This window comes from Phalacrocorax carbo, chromosome Z, assembly GCF_963921805.1.
Source record: "Phalacrocorax carbo chromosome Z, bPhaCar2.1, whole genome shotgun sequence".
NCBI lineage: Eukaryota > Metazoa > Chordata > Aves > Suliformes > Phalacrocoracidae > Phalacrocorax > Phalacrocorax carbo.
In genome coordinates, this window is record NC_087548.1 from 16,582,364 (window position 1) to 16,600,506 (window position 18,143).

Consider the following 18,143-nt stretch of genomic DNA (forward strand, 5'->3'; position numbering starts at 1 on the left):
TCATTAAAACAGGCTTCAGTCTCTTATGCAGCTGATAGCAAGCAGCTTGCTGTGAACATTCCTCGCAGTGTGAAAAGGAGCAGAAAAAGGGATGGGATAGAAAAGATAGTTTTGTATTTATTTGTTTAATTTGAGCAGGTGGTAGTAAAAGTTACTTATATATGGAACCCCAAGTTAAGTACTTAAAAAAACTCCCACAAATACTGAGGGCAGAAAGAAGGTATGTTCGGCCTGATTTTAAATGCTACGGGATAAACAGCGTAGAACTCAAAATAAAAGAATTGTAAGTCTTCTCAGTGGTTGGTGAGTGATAAAACCTCTGCTGGTGTCACCCACAGAGTTAGAAATCTTGAACAAAAAATGAGCATTTAAACAGAGCAGCTTTTAAACATGGGATAAAAATGAAAGTGCCAGGGGCAGGAATGCAGAAGTAGGGGAGCAGTGTAAAAGGATGGAAAGAGAAAGGAAAAAGGAAGCAGAATAGCAAAGACCAGAACTCCATGGCCAGAGGATCAAGGAAAACAGGAATAATTGTAGGGAAGAGAAGGTAATCGAGAAAGCAAGTAGCAGTACAGAGAACATCTCAGGCAGTGAAAGGAGGCACTGACAGCCAAAAAATAAGGATTTCTTTGGATCAATACAGAAAAAGAAACTAGGCTTACCTGTGTGGGCTGGAAGGTGTGTGACAGCATCGTCCAGGGCAGGAGGACATGAAAGAAGCTGAGATGCAGGAGAGGGGAAGGGAGCTTGGTAGGGAGTCCCTTCTGTCAGAAGGAAAATGGGATGGGAGCCCTGGATTCTGTGTTTGTGTTTTGTGTACATTTTCCAAGTGAAGTGCACCCACACGCAAATGAAGGAGCAGGCAGCTTTTCCTGCTAAGAACTTGAAAATCAGGAATCAGGCCAAAAAAAGAATTAAAAGGCAGGAAAAAAAGCCAGTGCTGATTTTTCTTTTCTTTGTCTGTCTCATGATGCTTGAGCTGTAGGATTTGGTGATATTACTGAAGAAATGCAAATTGCATAATGGTTCTTAAAACCCTTGGTATCCATCTAATTCACATTTCATTCAAATTCGTGGTGACATTTTGCATACTTCCTTTCTGCCTAACACTGAACATTTTAAGATTAAGCAGTATTTATGTGTCTATGTGTTAAGAAAGAAAATAAACATACAGCTTTCCCTATTCTTTTCATCAAGACCCACAATATAAAAAGCCTTGAGCAAGAAACTTTGTATATTTAATAACATCTTAACGCTGTCTCTCAAAGTGTTTTGGACGGAGGCAAACAGAGATAATTTAATATTCTACAAATGTTCAGGAAACAGGTAGCCAGAGTGAAACACAGGGGAGAAAGGCTTTGTGACATCATTGTAATTTTGCTCCACCCGAGCAAAGAAGGGGACCTGGGGCTAACCACGCTGCTGCTCTGCATGAGGCGAAGACGTGCTGTGGAGGCATTCTGCAGTATTGTGGCTAACGTGAGTGGCACAGAGATATATTCCAGCTGGTTGGGATCCTGGAAACTGCTTAGGATGACTTCAGCTGCACTAGTAACCTGTTTATTAGCCAGGCTGAGTGGCCAAGGTGGAGGGCTTGGAGGGCTATGCCATTTTCCTGGGTTAGTGGCTTCTCATAAATAAGTTAATTCAGAATTGACTGAATTCTGAAGTTTCTGAATTCTGAAGTTTTTTCTGAAATTGAAGAACAAACAACTGAGTTTGGGTGTCCCAGCCTGCATATCCCCAGACCATATACACTTAGGAGTTTAATTCTGGCAAAAGCCGTAGACCTGACTCAAACCCATGCCACCAAACTTGCTGTCAACGTGGGATTTGGGAGACAGCAAATAATAGAAGTGGAGATAATAATGTAGACCATTCATTTCTAGATTTGTCCCCAGTTTTTATTAAGTTTCAGAATATAGTCTAGCTGGTTTAAATGAGATTTTAAGCAGTATCCCTATCTGCCCCCTTTTTATTACTGTAAACATGGTATATTTAAAATAAACATTTTGGATGCTAATACTTTTTAAACACAAGAGGTTTTCTATTTTCTTTTTATGTTTAAACACAAGTAGAGGCAAAGAAGAGGAATGGAAAATAGTGAGAGCCCTAATCTAGGAAAGTGCTACAGCCATAATTAATTTAGCTTTAGCAGTTTGGTTTTATATCCAGGATTGATGGATATGTGCCACAAATTGTCCTCTGTTTGTGCTTTCCTTTCATACATTAAAAATGGGGAAAAATATTTTCCTGTCTCACAAGATAAATTAATTACTATTCATGGGCATCTGAGATATCATTGTGATGAATGCCACGAGAAACTAATAGTTCTGGGTGCAGCATAGGCTTGGGAAGATTTGCACTAAATAAAGGAGTGGCCACAAACTGAATGAGCAGGGCCGAACAACTGCCTTTTCTGTTAACTCTCATCCAGCCCATGCGCTAAATGAGGCGGGGATCCTGTGGAAAAAAGTACTGAGCCATCATGTAATTATAGACTGCACGCACAGTTAAAGACACATCCACAAAAGGAAGCAGAACTGTGGCTGTGCAAATACAAACTCACTTCTTGCACCTCCTAGCATTTAAGTGCTTCACTCTGTAGTGAAGCTGCATGTAAAAGACTTTCCATGCAGGATGGTCTGGGGCTGCTATGCAGAAGTCATAAGGGTATCCTTTTACAGGTCCATTAGTTTCCTCAGAAGTTGTCTTGTTTGGCATAAGATACACACACACAGAGACACTCGCATGCATACACACACCCATGCTAACACCTGTATCTGTCATAAAGTAATGTAGTGGTAAGGGCAAATCTAGTGCCCACAGTGAATCTAGGTTCCTCCACTGAATTTCCTTCCCCTTACTAACGCACTGATCTTCACAGTTGAGGTGGATTATGCAAGCAGATTGCACATAGAGGGGGGTTTTGTTACCACCGTGGGAGGAGTAGCCAAGGGATCTGCAATTATGTGGATCGAGAATATAAACCTCTTACACAGGAATGCACAGGAGATCAGCTGCATTCCTGCAGTCCAGAGCCTGTGGTAACAGCAGAGAAATGCTCTAAAGCTCTTGAATTAGAGAAGTCTTTTTTGCCCTCCCAGTTTGTGTTTTGCTTAGCCTGTTTACTGGGACAGTGTAAAGGTACAACACAGATGGAAACCAGCTCTATTTACCTTAACTGGGGTATTCATGCTGAAGTCTAATTTTTATGTCAATATTTTGATGTTTTCACTGTTGAATGTTTTAGCAGGCACAGCCAAATACTCCTGGATTATAGACTGAGTTTGGAGAGGGAAAAAAATCAAGAGAGGGAACAGCTTTCCTTTTCTTTCTTTTAAAAGATAATAGAACGAATTACAGGTGAGAAACCCTTTAAATACAGTCTTTATTAAACTATAGATTTTCCCATCTAGATTTTCTGCTTACATCTCACTCTCTGGATAGTAATTACTGACAAACAAATGCCACATTGTAGCTGTGCTGCATTTGCAGCAATAATAAAGTTGGTTTTCACTCTGTCAGCCGCTCAGTGATAATTTTCAGAAGTTATTTTTCAGCTACTGTTGTTCTAGTTTGGCAGAAGATGGTGTACCCACATTTCTTGTCAGAAAGCATGCTTTTATTCAGAAGAAAGAAAAAATGCATCCAGTGAATGACATTGGTAAAATAATTAAAAGATACACAATACCAGCAATTTTTCAGAGTAGTACCTTATAAATACATTTCAACACCCTGTAACAATCACATTATATTTGACCTGTGCAAACAATGCACAGAGTTTTAGCTTAAAGTATCTTATGATTATTTCTTTTGATGATTTAATGTATCATAAGACCAATTCAGTCAGTATAATCAGTAAGGAAACACAGTACCTACAACACATCAAGGCTAAGAACATGGAAAAGCTATTTTAAATACATGACCAAAAGATCTTACAAATAGTAAAATTCACTTCTTTTTCAGGGGTTCAAAAGAGGTTTGTGTTCTACTGAAATCCTTTAACACAAGATAAACTATATTCAAAAGGAAAGTTCCTTTGTCGGTCTTACTGCAACACGTGAGGTTCTACTATCAGTCAAAACTAAGATGAGATTGGACATATATGTTAGAATTCAGCACAAACTCTTTTTGAGATAATTAACTGTAAAGTATAAAACTATCATATTGTTAACTGACAAGTGGTTGTGTATTTCTAAATGTCTGTATCCCCTCTCAGCTCTTTGGCATATCATTAATTTGATGCAAATTAGGCTAATTTGAATGCCCCTGAAAAATAAGTAAACCACCAGCAGCTATAGCCAAATGGCCAGGCACATTGATTGTACTTAATATACATGGCCATGTTTTAAGTTTGGGTGCTGGTGCTGACGTTTACACATAAAATTGGTATTTGTATGCCCGGATGCTGGTTGAATAGAAAATACAGAACAGGAAACTCAAGTTTGCATATAGCTTTTCAGTGTATTATCAGTGATTTTAAATACAGTATAAAATAGCTTATAGGCTATTATCTCTACAGTAAATTTTATGTTTGATATCCCCATAGCATTATACCTCCTCAGAGACTTACTGTGTTTTGAACTATCAGTAAAAGCCACTTGTGTAAGATCAAATCTCAGCTCCATTGAAGGTAAGACCAAAACTTACTGACTTCAACAGAGCCAAATTTTCTATGTTTATAAGCTAAACCGGCTAGCTTGCTACATTGCACTGGTTTGCACAGTGTACCTTACTTCCCTTGAGGATTACAGAAGACTTGATGATCAAGGGGAGTTCCTTGCACTGATCCAGCCACATTGGTTGTTACAGGTTTTTGATTATCTTGCACTACAGCAAAAGCATCACACATTACAAATACATGTTCTATTTTCTGCACATGCTTACCCGCTTTATTGGGAGTTCAATGTGAACAACTTTTGATTTCCAGTGAATTCTGATATATAAGTGCAAAGTGATATTTATTATTATGACTAATCCGTTCATTTTACTTTCATTTGCTACTTGCTCATTCAGATGACAGCATCACCAATGATCTTTAGGAATAAATGTTTCTACAATGGATAAGCATGGAAATGTTTAATTTCTATACTGTTATTTAGCCAAGACTAGTGCATAATATAGTACTTAGAAGAAAAAGATATTATCAAAATAGTGTGATGAATACAAATATGTATTTAATCTAGAAGTTATTTCCAACCAGTTTATTGTAAGTTTATAGGTGCATTTTAATGCCTAAATTACTATAGTGACAATAACAACATACTTTCAAACTAAACAGAAATTAAATCTTAACCTAAATGTTCTGAATATATTTTGAGCAACGCTATACTATGAAGTAGACTCTTCTATGGTTTATATCTCAGTGCTTTATGTAATATAACATCCTTACTATTTTACTATTACTATTAGTCTAAAGTACTTAGAAAATGGTCAAATAAATTTTAGAAAATGGGATTCTATAATTAGTACAATGTAGAAGAAACTTCAGCAATAATGGTATGTGGCTGTACATGTCAGTGTAGCTAGCGCTATTGCAGGTAGAATGGCAGGTCAGCAACATGTTGTCTTCTCTGATGCCCACTTTTGATTTCCTGTTTTCACAACAGGATGTTATCACCAAAGGAAGCCTTTCTTTTCAGGATGCTGCCCTCCCCGGAGTGGCAGCCTCTGCTGTTTCATAGACCAGAGCCAGAGCAAAACCTGTTGCCAGGGTTTGTTTTCCTCTGTATCCTTCATAAACCTGAGCTGGCCTCTTTGGGTATAGCTAATTGAAAAACTTTTTACATGGACTGTCACTGTGGAAAATTGTAACCTTAACCTCAGTTCATATTCGCTGAATTTTAGTTGTTCAGATAAATGACAATATGAAAGTTGTACAAATCAATGGATGACAAAACCCTGAAATCCTAAAAAAGGTTAATTATACATTTAGAAGAGTGTAACTGATTAACTTGTAATCAGCTTTAGTGACTTCTCTTGCTTTCACAATTAATTAGGAAGTCTGAAATAGATTTTGATCTTCCATGAAGCTCTTATTTGCATAGAATTCTACATCAGTCATTATCATAGATGCAATCTGAAATGGAAATAAAATGCAAAAATATTAGTATTGTGTGGTACTTCGACTCAAGGATAAAGTTATTTGGTGTAATTGAATATAGTTATTGTATTGTTTGAAATGTTCAACATACCATCACCAATATCATCATAAATCTCTCCATCACTGTAAATTAAAAAAAATATGTATTAAATATTGAGACATCAAATATATATTAGTATTTGCATGCAGATACAAAATAGTGTAGCAGTATGGTGCAGAGATGCTATCCAGTAATTTGCTAATTAGAAAAGCGCAACCTTTGTGGTAACAAAACAGTGTTGAGCAAGGTGGTCAGGTCAAAGGATTTTCAGTGAAGGGTAGAGCTGGATATATTTCTTTCTAATGTGAAAGGCTTGCTTTATTAAAAGGTTGGTTTTTTAAACTAATCTTTAAAGTAGCTATTTGAAATAACTTAGAAACATTTCCACAAAATACTTACTGATTTTTTTTAAATGAAAACCAGAAAAGATGAGTAAAAAAAATCAGTATGCCCTTGAAATTCTTATTTGTTTTTGTACTTGGCAATGCCATAATGGCTTTGGAAAAGCAGCTTTTTAGACAACTGCTTGAGCAAGTCCAGTGGGGAGCTACCAAGATGATCAGTGGGCTGGAGCATCTCCCTTATGAGGAAAGGCTGAGACACCTGGGTTTGTTCAGCCTGGGGAAGAGAAGGCTGAGGGAGGATCTCATAAATACCTATAAATAGCTGAAGGTGGGGTGTCAGGAGGATGGGACCGGAGTCTTTTCAGTGGTGCCCAACGACAGGACAAGGGGCAATGGGCACAAGGTGGAACAAAGGAAGTTCCATCGCAATATGAGCAAAAACCCCTTTCCTGTGAGGGTGCCAGAGCAGTGGCACAGGCTGCCCAGGGAGGCTGTGGAGTCCCTTCCCTGGAGACATTCAAACCCTGCCTGGAGACGTTCCTGTGCCCCCTGCTCTGGGTGTGCCTGCTCAAGGACGGGGGTTGGACAAGATGATCTCCAGAGGTCGCTTCCAACCCCTGCCATTCTGTGATTCTGTGAATTTAGGTAATGTCTATAAATAATACACCCTCCATGAATAGGAATTTTCAAAATATGTCACTTGGATACATGAACAGGCCCAGGGAAGCCAATAAGGCTATTTATATATGTAACTTAAACGTGTATAAATGTTTGCAGGCCTCAGTTCTAAAAGTGACATCTGATTTCATAAACATAAAGCCCACTGAAGGAAATGGAAAGGATTTGTCTGACAAGAGTTTTGGATTAGAACCTAAATGCTAAACTCCACGCAATTATACAGGGCAAGGCTGAGCCAAATCTGCTCAATCCCAATAAGACTGAAATAAAAATAAACCTAAAGAAAAATTGGTCTATTTTAGTTAACCATTTGGAAAAGGCATCAATACAGTTAATCACATTAATGTGCAGTTCAGTAATAGATTGTAGTACCAATAATGTGTAATTTATATAATTTTTCATGGTTTCAACCAGAGTTTATGGTTAAGCAATGAGGAAATTTTCAGCATGGATATATGTGACTAATTATTGAGAAATCTAAACTCTATAAAAATCACTCCATTTGCAGGACTAGAATGACATATTAAAATAATTACATTTCACTTCTATTTAGCAAACAGTTTAAAGCAAAATCGAGTGTTATAACAGATTTTTCAAAAACATCACTTTGTACTTACTTCTCAACTAAATTGCTTCTCAGAACGTAGCCATCTGTAAAATGAAAATAGAAAAGTATTCAAGTTAAATTTAAATATTCATGTTATTTCTTCTCTTGCTAGCTCTAGTGAAATGCAGTTTTTCTTTTCAGATATTTCAGGTGGAAAGACATAATAGATGGATAACAATGTACGACGCCTAGGTACTCAAGGAAAATTTGCTATGTCCAATTTTATTTTTAGTTATTCTTATCTACTTATTTAGTATAATATGATGCCTCAGATAGGGAATCAGAATGCTACAGTAGCTCCAAGAATAGTTAGATGTCTACTGCGCCATGTACTTTATGTATTCATAAAATGAAATTTCTCTTGTTTTGTTGCAAGTTTCCATTGTGTACAAAAACAGTGCTGAAAGGAGAAAATAGTGATACAGGTCATAGAAGATTAGGTTTTCATCTTATATTTTAGTTTCCTGGTCGCATGAGAGGGGTGTGAAACAATAGGTATTAACACAAAATATAGTACAGTTCACAAACTATAGCACAAAAATGTTGTACAATAATAACCACATAGTAACATTTATAATAATAAATAACAGAAATATGTATAGTTTCCTACAGGGGAAAAAATGTCTTTTGAGATGTATGCACCAATTAGTTATCATTAACTGTAGCTGTTTAAAAATTTTTAACTGTATCATATTAATAACAACTCTTTACATAGATAATGGAAGTACCTTAGAAAAGCTACTGACTAATGAATTATTCTATTACTCTGTTGCACTGCTAATAAAATCAGATAAAACTACACATATTCTTCTTCAACTTACTTAATCTCTTGAAAAAAATACTTGCTGTCTTTGGTAAAAGTAATCTACTGAAATACTTGTCAATCGGTATAACATATGCAAGCAAAGAGAAAACCATAAAAATAATTACATATTTGTAGGTAAAAATTAGTATGTTGGTACAAAATTAGGATGGTTGTGAAGGAGAAACAGGATATTGTGTTATATTTGAAATTACTGTGTGTTTCCTTCTTTTATTCGTTAGGAGGCTTAAATGGTCACACTAAAATGATAGTTCATTAGTAATTCATTCAAAATTCATAGGTTTTAGAATAAATTTGTTAGCTTGATTGGTAAAGTTTCTTGAGTTATTGGAGCTGTTACTACTCCATGTACAGAGAGGAACCATTATATAGTACAGAAAGTATAAATTTTCTGCTAGTCTTTCTGGTGATGATCCTTCAGGTCAGTCTAGATGAATCCCCAGATGTTACTGTTTTACCTTAAGGAATTATTTCCTCCTTCACATGAATTTTTCTTTTCTGATAAACAAGATGTGAAAGCATCTTCTTTTTTTTTTTTTTTTACCGCACAGTAATGTCCAGCTAAAGAACCTCATATTTTGTGCTAAGCTTTTTTTACATCCAAGCCCTAATTTTATTCTAACTGAAATGGCCCTTTTTAAAATCTGTAACTTTACAGGTAGGGGAAATGTTCCCTTGTAAACTGGCATCAGACAGACACAATGAGCTAGTACTGTTCCCAAAAGCTGCTGAATTATCACAGTCTTCAACTGGCCAATGTTTTGATATATAAAAATGTCCTGTGATTCCTATATGGTATACTGGGAAAGCTATCTGACAAGAATAATATCCCAAATAGGCCTGCAAATAGTAATAAGTAGCTAATTCTTATATACAGCTTTTCTTAATAAAAAAAGTTTGTGTAATTAATTTTAAGATGGCATATTTCCGTCTTAAAATAGGTAGCTATCAGATATTGCTATAAATCTCAAATGTAAATAATTTTTTTTTCCAGAATATGCTTTATTAATTGCTATATTAAAAGCAGATTAGTGATTTGCTCTGCGAAGGACATAATACGTTAAAAATGCTGCATTTTTTGAGAAAACTTCTGTCTTGTGCTAGAGCTGAAGGTTGCCTAAGAAGGCATTAATTTCATGTGATAATATTTTATGTGACACTAATCTGCTTTAGCTTCTGTTTAAGACTTAACTGTTGCATGAATTAAAAAATTGTTCAACGCATTCAATATTTGATTGCAGCTATGTGAGATGAAATTTGCTTCATTTGCCTGTATTTATATCTTCAGGGTCATGAAGATTTGATAGTTACAAAAATTCTGTTATAACTCTTGCTTACTAAAAATGTTAAACTGCAGGTAATCTTCAATAGTCAAAGAACCCAGTGCTACTGAGTTTCAGTCACCTGCTTATTCTCTGAGGCTGATTGCAAGTCAGTACATGTAGGGAAAGCTCTGTTTATTCAGGATATTCTTAGCCAGGTTGTCTTCCCTCAGAATTTATTATCTGGGATAAAGGCATGGAGATAGATTTTTTTCTTTATATTTTTAAAAATCTCTTTAAGTAGAGTCCAATAATTTCCAGGACTCCTTAAGTCTCACTGGGAATCATTTAAAATAATTTGGCTAATCTAATCTTCTCTGTTTATTCTTTTAATTTTCTCACATGAAATACATGGAAGCAAAATTTCTTCGTTTATAGTCATAGTGTACAAACACAGTGTGCTTGCAAGCCAGATGTGCATGTGCCTGTCCTTCTACTGCTGCAAAGCATAATCCAGGTTCTTCTGACAGTCCCTAGCCCCTAAATATGTGGGAGATACAGCCCCTGCTAATCTCACACTTTTTCAAAATTACTTATCCAAAATTACACATCCAAAGTTTCAGTTTCTAAATAATTTATTCATATTTCTGTGGCTTCAGTAATAGGGAACAAGGCAACAGGCCAGCACAATCCGTCTTGATTACTTAGCACCACTGAAAGCTAGGATACATCAGGCCAGCTGCTCTCTGACAGTGTAAAGGAAGCTTGGAGGGGACACAAGTCGCATTTTTAGGCACTCAAGTCCGTTTATATCCACATGTTTAAGCAAAATGTATGAACGTGAATTGAAGAGTTTTGTGTATTTCAAAAGGTATGTGGGTCACAAGGCAATAGTAAGAAGGAATTTGAGAAGGTAGAGAATCTGTTCCTTGTTTCACTTTTGAAATTTCAAATCATTTCATGACAATTAAAATAAGTGATAGCAGAATACATTCCTAATATCAGCAGCCCTTACTTAAAGGGGTGAGAAGACACTGTAATATTATTTTTTATTTTGTTTAACGGCTGGTAGAGGCATGAAGCTATGGAAGTGCTTCATAAGTTATCAATCAAATAGAAGAATTAATGTGCAAGAAAATAAGAAAAACATCTTTAATGATTCATTTTCAGTCTACCTGGCTTTCAAAAGGTAAAATCATGGATTCAGGTTATGAGGAGTTAGAGCAACTAGAGCAAATAACCAAAACTGTCGTGCACTTCACTGAAGTAGGATTCAAACTACACTAATTAATGTGAAAACTGAGAGAGATCTATTCAGATGTTTTCAGGGAGGATATTTTTGTTTTGCTCGTTTATGCATTGCAAAGCAGTTGCTCCTGTCAGTATTTGAAAGGCTTTGAAGACTATGTGAGGAAAACAGCCAACATGAACTACTTTCTACTTTGTTACTAGCTTGATTCAAAGAAATGCAGCATTGAAAGCTGCTCTTTGGAAAGTGGCTACACTAGTGCAATCCATATTTTGAAAAACATATGTGTTGTTATGCAACAAATTCTTCCTCACCCTGCAGGCCTGCCAGGAAGAAGGCTATACTCCAGACTCTTAACCGTTGAGTACAGAGGGAAAAAAAAGAAGTGACTGAATCCCCTTAAGAGGTTTATTGTATTGGACTGTCTCCTACATAGGTCAGAGGTAAAAAGTAAAGGTGGGTGGAAGGATGCTGCTACTTTGATTGTAGTCTGTTCCTACACAAAGTGACTTTCCATTAGGAGTTTTTAAAAGTGTTGTAACAGAAGCACATTAAGAAATCAAAACCAACAGTAGATGCTCCAGACTTCTTCAAAAACGCAAAATCTTCTGCCAATGCGCATCCTAGCCAAGGGTTTCAAAGAAGCACTGAAAGGCCTTGCGCAGTTCCCAAAACAGGCAGGCATGCCAATGAGGACATATGCCTTGGATCAGCTAGGGGCTGGGGGGAAGACTCCTAAGCAGTTTCCTCCCTCCTCCCTGTTGAAAAGATTAGACTCCATCTCTGGCAGTCCAAAGTAAGAATATTGCTATTGATTTTCCCTTGGCTGTGATCAACGGACAAGTGCTTCCCAGAGGTACAGCAAGGATTTTACTTTTACTAGATTCTGTAGGGCATCATAGCTATGCTCTTTTTGGCAAATAGAGGGAGACAGAAGCAACAAAAACATCTGCTAATCTTAGTTGATGCAAAACAAGTTTTACATAACTAAGATGTCCTTTTTCTCACATTTGTTATCTCTTGTCTATTGGACTTTTAGTTTTTTTAAGGCACTCATAAAACACAATAATAAAATAAAAACAATCTACGTCTTGTCAACCACCAGCCAAGGAAAAAGGCAAGGGTTAGGCTCTGTTTTAATATGACAAGAAAGAGGGTTTTTTACATGTCCTGACTCAATTATTCTCTGACAATTTGATTTGTACTACAGCTTTTTAATAGAACTTACATCTTCCGTCTTCATTCCTGCACAGGACCTTGGTATCATCTGTACTTTCTATAATTTCAAGAGTCTCCCCTGGTTTAACCTGTAAGTCTTTAGGTCCCCATCTTTTCTGGGGCAAATCCTGGACGGTGGTGGTAGAGTAAAGAACTTTAATTTCACCTTCAAACTGCAAAAATAAAATAAAGAGATGCTGGTTAAAAACCATCAACATAAAGCTTATCATCATGCATTTTTTAGACCACTATATTCCCATTTATTACTACATTTTTGAAAATTAGGCAAGTAATTTTTAATGCAATGTAGTATGTGCCCATGCTTGCAATTTGGACTTACAAAATGCTCAGACTGCAATTTTTACAAGTGGTAATACTTTACCTTTCAAAGGCAAAATAATGGATTATTTGCAAATTCGGGGATGCAAATTCGGGGTTACAAATTAGAGGACATGATAAAGGTATTATCATCTTTCGATTTTATATGAACAAAACTTACTTTGAACTTTTTCCTGAACTCTTTCTCTTCTTTTTCCCTCTTCTTAAGCTTTTGTACATCTTTTTCATCCGGTTTATGTTTTCCAAGGCTTGCTGATTTTGATGAACTAAACCAAGAGGTTACAGGAAAAAAACATGAAATTAGCAACACGTCTGAGGTGTTGACAATGCTTCTGATAATTTTAGTGAGATTTTAGTGTAAATGCATTTTCTTCATGTGTCTTCAGTATGGTTTTGTTGCTCTACAAAACTAATGTGAATAATAAAATACAGATTTGATTTAAAAAGAAATAAAAAGTTGGAGTTGTCTTTCCTATTCTCTTTTAATGAGTTCTGATGTTAATATATCTATCATGTAAGTGAATATGGAAAATTATTTGAAGTGTCTGGCTGCTACAGCAATGAAAACTTTACATCTACTGAAAATAATTTAGGTAAATGATACGCATCACTTTAGAATCTCCAGGCAAGGAGCAATTTTTGTGAAGTCTATGGATCTTTGGGCAACAGGTTGAATAACATGTCTCGCTGCAGAGGCAGCTGGAACATCTTAGCCTTTTGTACAGCAGTTGTGTTACTCCCATATTGCCATAGAAGACCTTGCTACACCAGGGAATCTGCATTACATGACCCATTTCAAGTTCTGGGTTTTTTTCCCACATCCCTAATATTGTTGACTTGTGCCAATGAGCATGTAAGAGTTTCATGCCCTAACTGCCCTTCCTGATGCTATACCTGGCAATTTAACGTCTGACTTGACTTTTTGATCCTTCCTGATCTCTGCAGGATCTGCGGATGACAGTCTCACTGATGATGAATGTGTGTGTGTGAACTAACCTAGATTTGGTTAGGAGGGCCACGACTTTTCCTTTGGTTATAAAGTTCAAAGATCTCTCCCTGTTTTACTGTCTCCGGACTACTTTATTGTAGTGCACTTTGTAGCTCCACCTGAGTGGAGTTAGTGACAACAGAATGTGACATATTGCAGTCATCTTCACAGATGCATCTGTGCTCATAACACATCTGTGCTCATAACACATCTGTGCTCCAGAGATGGCCATAACTTCCTGGTACAGGGATGAAAGTTTTCCAAGTTGAACTTTACACCTCCAGATGTGTTTTATACTTATAAACACAGGGCACTATCTCCTTTTAAAATACTACAGCAGCTGGGATCTAGTACTTGTCCTAACAGTCCCCAGATTTTGATAGGAAGCGGACTGCATGCAGAGAATCAATCTACAATGAAGTATGTTTAGGCTGTGCATTTATTTCTACATATTGTCCATCAGGGACTGAATTTGCTGAAATTCAAAGGGTGCTTATTTATTCCATGGTCTAATAATTATTTCAATCTGAAATGGACGCAGGAAGCATTCAACTACCATTGTCAACAGTAGGGTTAGGAGAATTACAAACCCTGACACTAGCAAATAAAGCATATATTAGTAGCAATATGCCTCTAGTAAATACTTTGAAAATGTTTCACAATGTATTACAGATTTCTAATCAGGGGGGTAATTCCCATTTTCACTTGCTTGAGGTCAGATGGTGGAGGAGGGAAATCTGAAGAATCTACATCATCATAGACATCATTGTCTCCATAATCTGAAACAATAGTGTTTAAAAGGATGGAAAATTATTATGCGATCTTTGAGTAGTGAATACATTGTGTTACAATCTATGGTAGTGTAGCTAAACTGAAAAGAAATTGCGGCAAGTACTGTAGCCGTTTATTGTCTATAGTAACTCTGGGTTCTCAGTTTTGCACATTGTACTGTGCAAAACAAACACCAGCCAACCTTTTCAGAATAAGACTCTTTATTAATAAAAATAGGTATTCACTGATATTTTAATCTTCTTAAGCTGAAGCAAGTTTTAGCACATGTTGGCTAATGCAATAGCCTTTAATCTTCATTTTAATTAGTCCATTTCCCACTGTGTTGCATCAAAGTATTTTTTGGGGGTTTGATGTTAAGGTACACTTGGGCAATTCTGTAGCATTCTGGTCAATGCAACATTGCTTAGAAGTGGATATGAATCACACGTATGCAGGTTTTTAGGCCATCTTGCAATGCCAAAGCCGTGAAAAGAATTCTTACCCCAATAATATACTTTGAATCACATTCAGCATATTGGTAGAGAGGAAGCAATTGCTGAACTCATCAAATCAATGGCTAGAAAAACCACAGTAGGAAATAAAAGGTTTAGAACTCAATTCAGGCAACAGCCTTAAAAATTGCTAGAACTTGCTTTTTATTCAATGGCTGAGCTGATATTTATGAGCATATATTATCTTACAAAGACACTGCAAGTGATAAAAATAACAACAAGCATCTCTCTTTATTTTTGAAGTCTTGCATTAAATGTTTCTTTCCAGGTGTATCCGTTCATACTTAATGTCATATAAAATGAACTAGTGGAAATCTTACACAGAAAAATCATGACTTCTTAAGAAATACATTAAATTGTTTTCTAGAGAGCTTTTAATGTATTTGTATCTCCTTGTCTGTAGCCAAATCAGTCACAATATTTGAAATTGTTTTGCTGGACCTGGGTAAGAAACATGAAATCCTGTTTCCTTCCTGGGATCTATTTTTGTGCCTAGCATGATACAGAGTAATACATGATATAGAAAAAGGATCAGGAATCAATATGGAGATTGAACAATATGCTATTAATTACCTTTTCCAAACTGCTTTGTTGAAGGAGACATGCTGGGGAAAAAAGATGCTCATTAAGTATTTATGTCACATTAATAGGCCTTTGCATCATTTAAATCATGTAAGAAATTTGCAACACAAGGGATCCAAGTAATCTCCAGACATTTTGAAGCTCCATTGACACCAGCAATACCCATGGACTAAATGTCTTTTTACCACTGAATCAAAGTAAACTGGTTCAGAACTGAATGAGAGAAGATGGTGGTAAAAACACCAGCTGCTGATCTAACCTCTAGGGAAGGTGGGTAGAAGATAATCTTTGCATTTTTCTGTTTGGTATATTATTCCTAAAATTTGGATTGATGGGGCTAGATTTACCAGTTCATCTCAGCTACATGTACATGTACATCTCAGCTAGATGTACTGATAAGCAAAGTACATTTTACTGAGGATAGAGCAAACTTACATCACCAGAGTGGCACAAAGATGATGGATTATTTTGATGCTCTTCATAAAAATTTTTTTGGTATATTTTAATTACCAGACTTATGCAACAAATACAGCTTGTTAGGAGAGAAATTGTATTTATGCAGGTGAAAGAAAGGAGGTCAGTGTTTTTGCAGAAAAGTATCATCCTGAGCTGCAATTCGATGCATGATTCATTAGGCTGCTGTGAGAAAGTTAGTAGCATGTGATTAATGCTTTATTAGAATTAGTTAATGTGCGCTGTGATTTCCTGGCAGACTCTTACAACAAATCTCCATTATCTTCTGCCCCATTGACTTTGGTTGTTTTTTCTCGTACACTTTTCTTTTTGTCATCTTTGACCTTTAGCCTCTTCAAGATTCCCCAGGACCAGATACCATTCTTATCTTCATCCTGTGATACAGACCTTTGGAGTATGCATGCAATTATCATAATGTAAAATATAACATTCTTTTTAAAAGCTCCAGCTGAAGTTCTCCATTGATGTACATAACTCTCCTTAATGCCAACAATATATATACCACAAAGTAAGGACACTTACCTAAATGCTAAACACTAAAATGCTAAACTAGAAATATGCATGTTAGGTCATTTGTAGATATTGATATATATATCTGTAGGTATAGATATTAATCTAGTATCTTACTGTTTTCATGTGGTTACTCAGCAAGCTAACATTTTAGTTTGTTATTTTCATTACAGAGCTATTCTGTCTAGTTGGGGATTTGGGGATTTTCATGATTGCAGCTGCTATTGCTGACATACCAGAATTAATCACAGAACAAAACTTCTCCAAAAGACCAAAGAACCTTTTTTTTAGCTTCACGAATCCATCCTGATCCTGATGTATATCCACTTGCTGATCATCCTAATACTTGTTAATCATTATGCCTAATTCGAAAATACAAAAAAACGGAGACGAAAACGCTGGTAAAGAAGCAAATTTTAAAAATTATATACGTACCTAGTTGCAGCATCTTCATCATCAATCCCATCATAAATTTCTTGATCAGAAGGAGGTGGTGGGAACATCTCTTTAACAGATCAAACAGTGAATTAATTTGTTTATATTTAATGCTGCTGAATAGGGTATTCATTACTGGTCTCTTAAGTATGTAAGGTGTGTGTGCGCAGGTTTTACAATATCCTTGCAAATGGAATCTTTCTGTAAACCGGCACAGCCTATTTATTAAAACAGTGATTTAGACTTATCCCAGTTGGGAATGCCATTGACAGCATTTAAATGTGGCACTGCCGACCACAAGAGCATGAATACTGAAAACAAATATATTTAAACTGTATTTGACGAAATTCTAAATGGCTGATTTTGGCCCAGTCATTATGATGGCTGATGAGTTCTAAGGTTTTGTGTGTGACTTGAGTGATGATTGAAGATGTCAGACAAACACTCTCAGCAAGTGACATCTTGTGTTCATCCGCAGAAGCCAAAGGCAACTGCAATGTAAGCTCCCCATTTTGGTATCAGTTCTGACCTTTGAGCCCCACCTCCACCAGTGCAGAGTTAGCTCAGTTTCCATGTCCAATTCTAGCCACTGGTCAGAGTAATCACTGAAATCTGTGCTTAGCTGGCAGCAGCTTCATTCAGCACTGCCAGGGGATGCTTCTGCCATGACTATTATCTAAACTCTAAGCTGAGAAGATGAGCTGTGCTCTTGTGATCAACAGAGAATGCTATGTAAATATATGTGCTACCAAAGGGGAAACTGAGTTTGAATGTGTGTTCTTTACAGTGTGAAACCACTGCAGTCATACTGGCTAGGACTCCAGAGAATCACTGAAACTGAAGTTCCCCTTAACTCTGTCAGCAGAATTCAGCTTTAGCTGGTAGTATTAGTGGCTATTTCAGAACTGGATTTCTCCTGCACAAAACCTCCTGGTCATATTAATATTTTGCCAATTATATTTTGGTTGACAGCTGGCTGAACACAAGCCGACAGTGTGCTCAGGCAGCCAAGAGGCCAATGGCATCCTGGCTTGTATGAGGAATAGTGCGGCCAGCAGGAGCAGGGAGGTTTTCGTGCCCCTGTACTCGGCACTGGTGAGGCCGCACCATGAATGCTGTGTTCAGTTTTGGGCCCCTCAGTACAAGAAGGTCACTGAGGTGCTGGAGCATGTCCAGAGAAGGGCAACCAAGGTGGTGAAGGGTCT

The 18,143-nt window shown here is 36.7% G+C and overlaps 1 protein-coding gene across 5 annotated transcripts in view; it reads right to left on the bottom strand.

Moving 5' to 3' along the window:
• Nucleotides 1-3,383: 3,383 nt before the first annotated feature.
• FYB1 (FYN binding protein 1) overlaps nucleotides 3,384-18,143 on the bottom strand; it is a 68,114-nt gene continuing 53,354 nt past the window's right edge. For 2 of the 5 annotated variants that reach the window (XM_064438090.1, XM_064438091.1), the window contains exons 11-19: nucleotides 16,939-17,008; nucleotides 16,240-16,380; nucleotides 15,511-15,542; nucleotides 14,325-14,433; nucleotides 12,827-12,932; nucleotides 12,338-12,500; nucleotides 7,786-7,819; nucleotides 6,198-6,229; nucleotides 3,384-6,082 (exon numbers count right to left, since the gene is read on the bottom strand). In XM_064438090.1, coding sequence (XP_064294160.1) covers nucleotides 6,060-6,082; nucleotides 6,198-6,229; nucleotides 7,786-7,819; nucleotides 12,338-12,500; nucleotides 12,827-12,932; nucleotides 14,325-14,433; nucleotides 15,511-15,542; nucleotides 16,240-16,380; nucleotides 16,939-17,008 — 710 coding nt within the window. In that variant the 3' untranslated portion in view covers nucleotides 3,384-6,059. The remainder of the gene's footprint in view (nucleotides 6,083-6,197; nucleotides 6,230-7,785; nucleotides 7,820-12,337; nucleotides 12,501-12,826; nucleotides 12,933-14,324; nucleotides 14,434-15,510; nucleotides 15,543-16,239; nucleotides 16,381-16,938; nucleotides 17,009-18,143) is intronic. The other 3 variants (XM_064438092.1, XM_064438094.1, XM_064438093.1) reach the window with 3 other exon arrangements.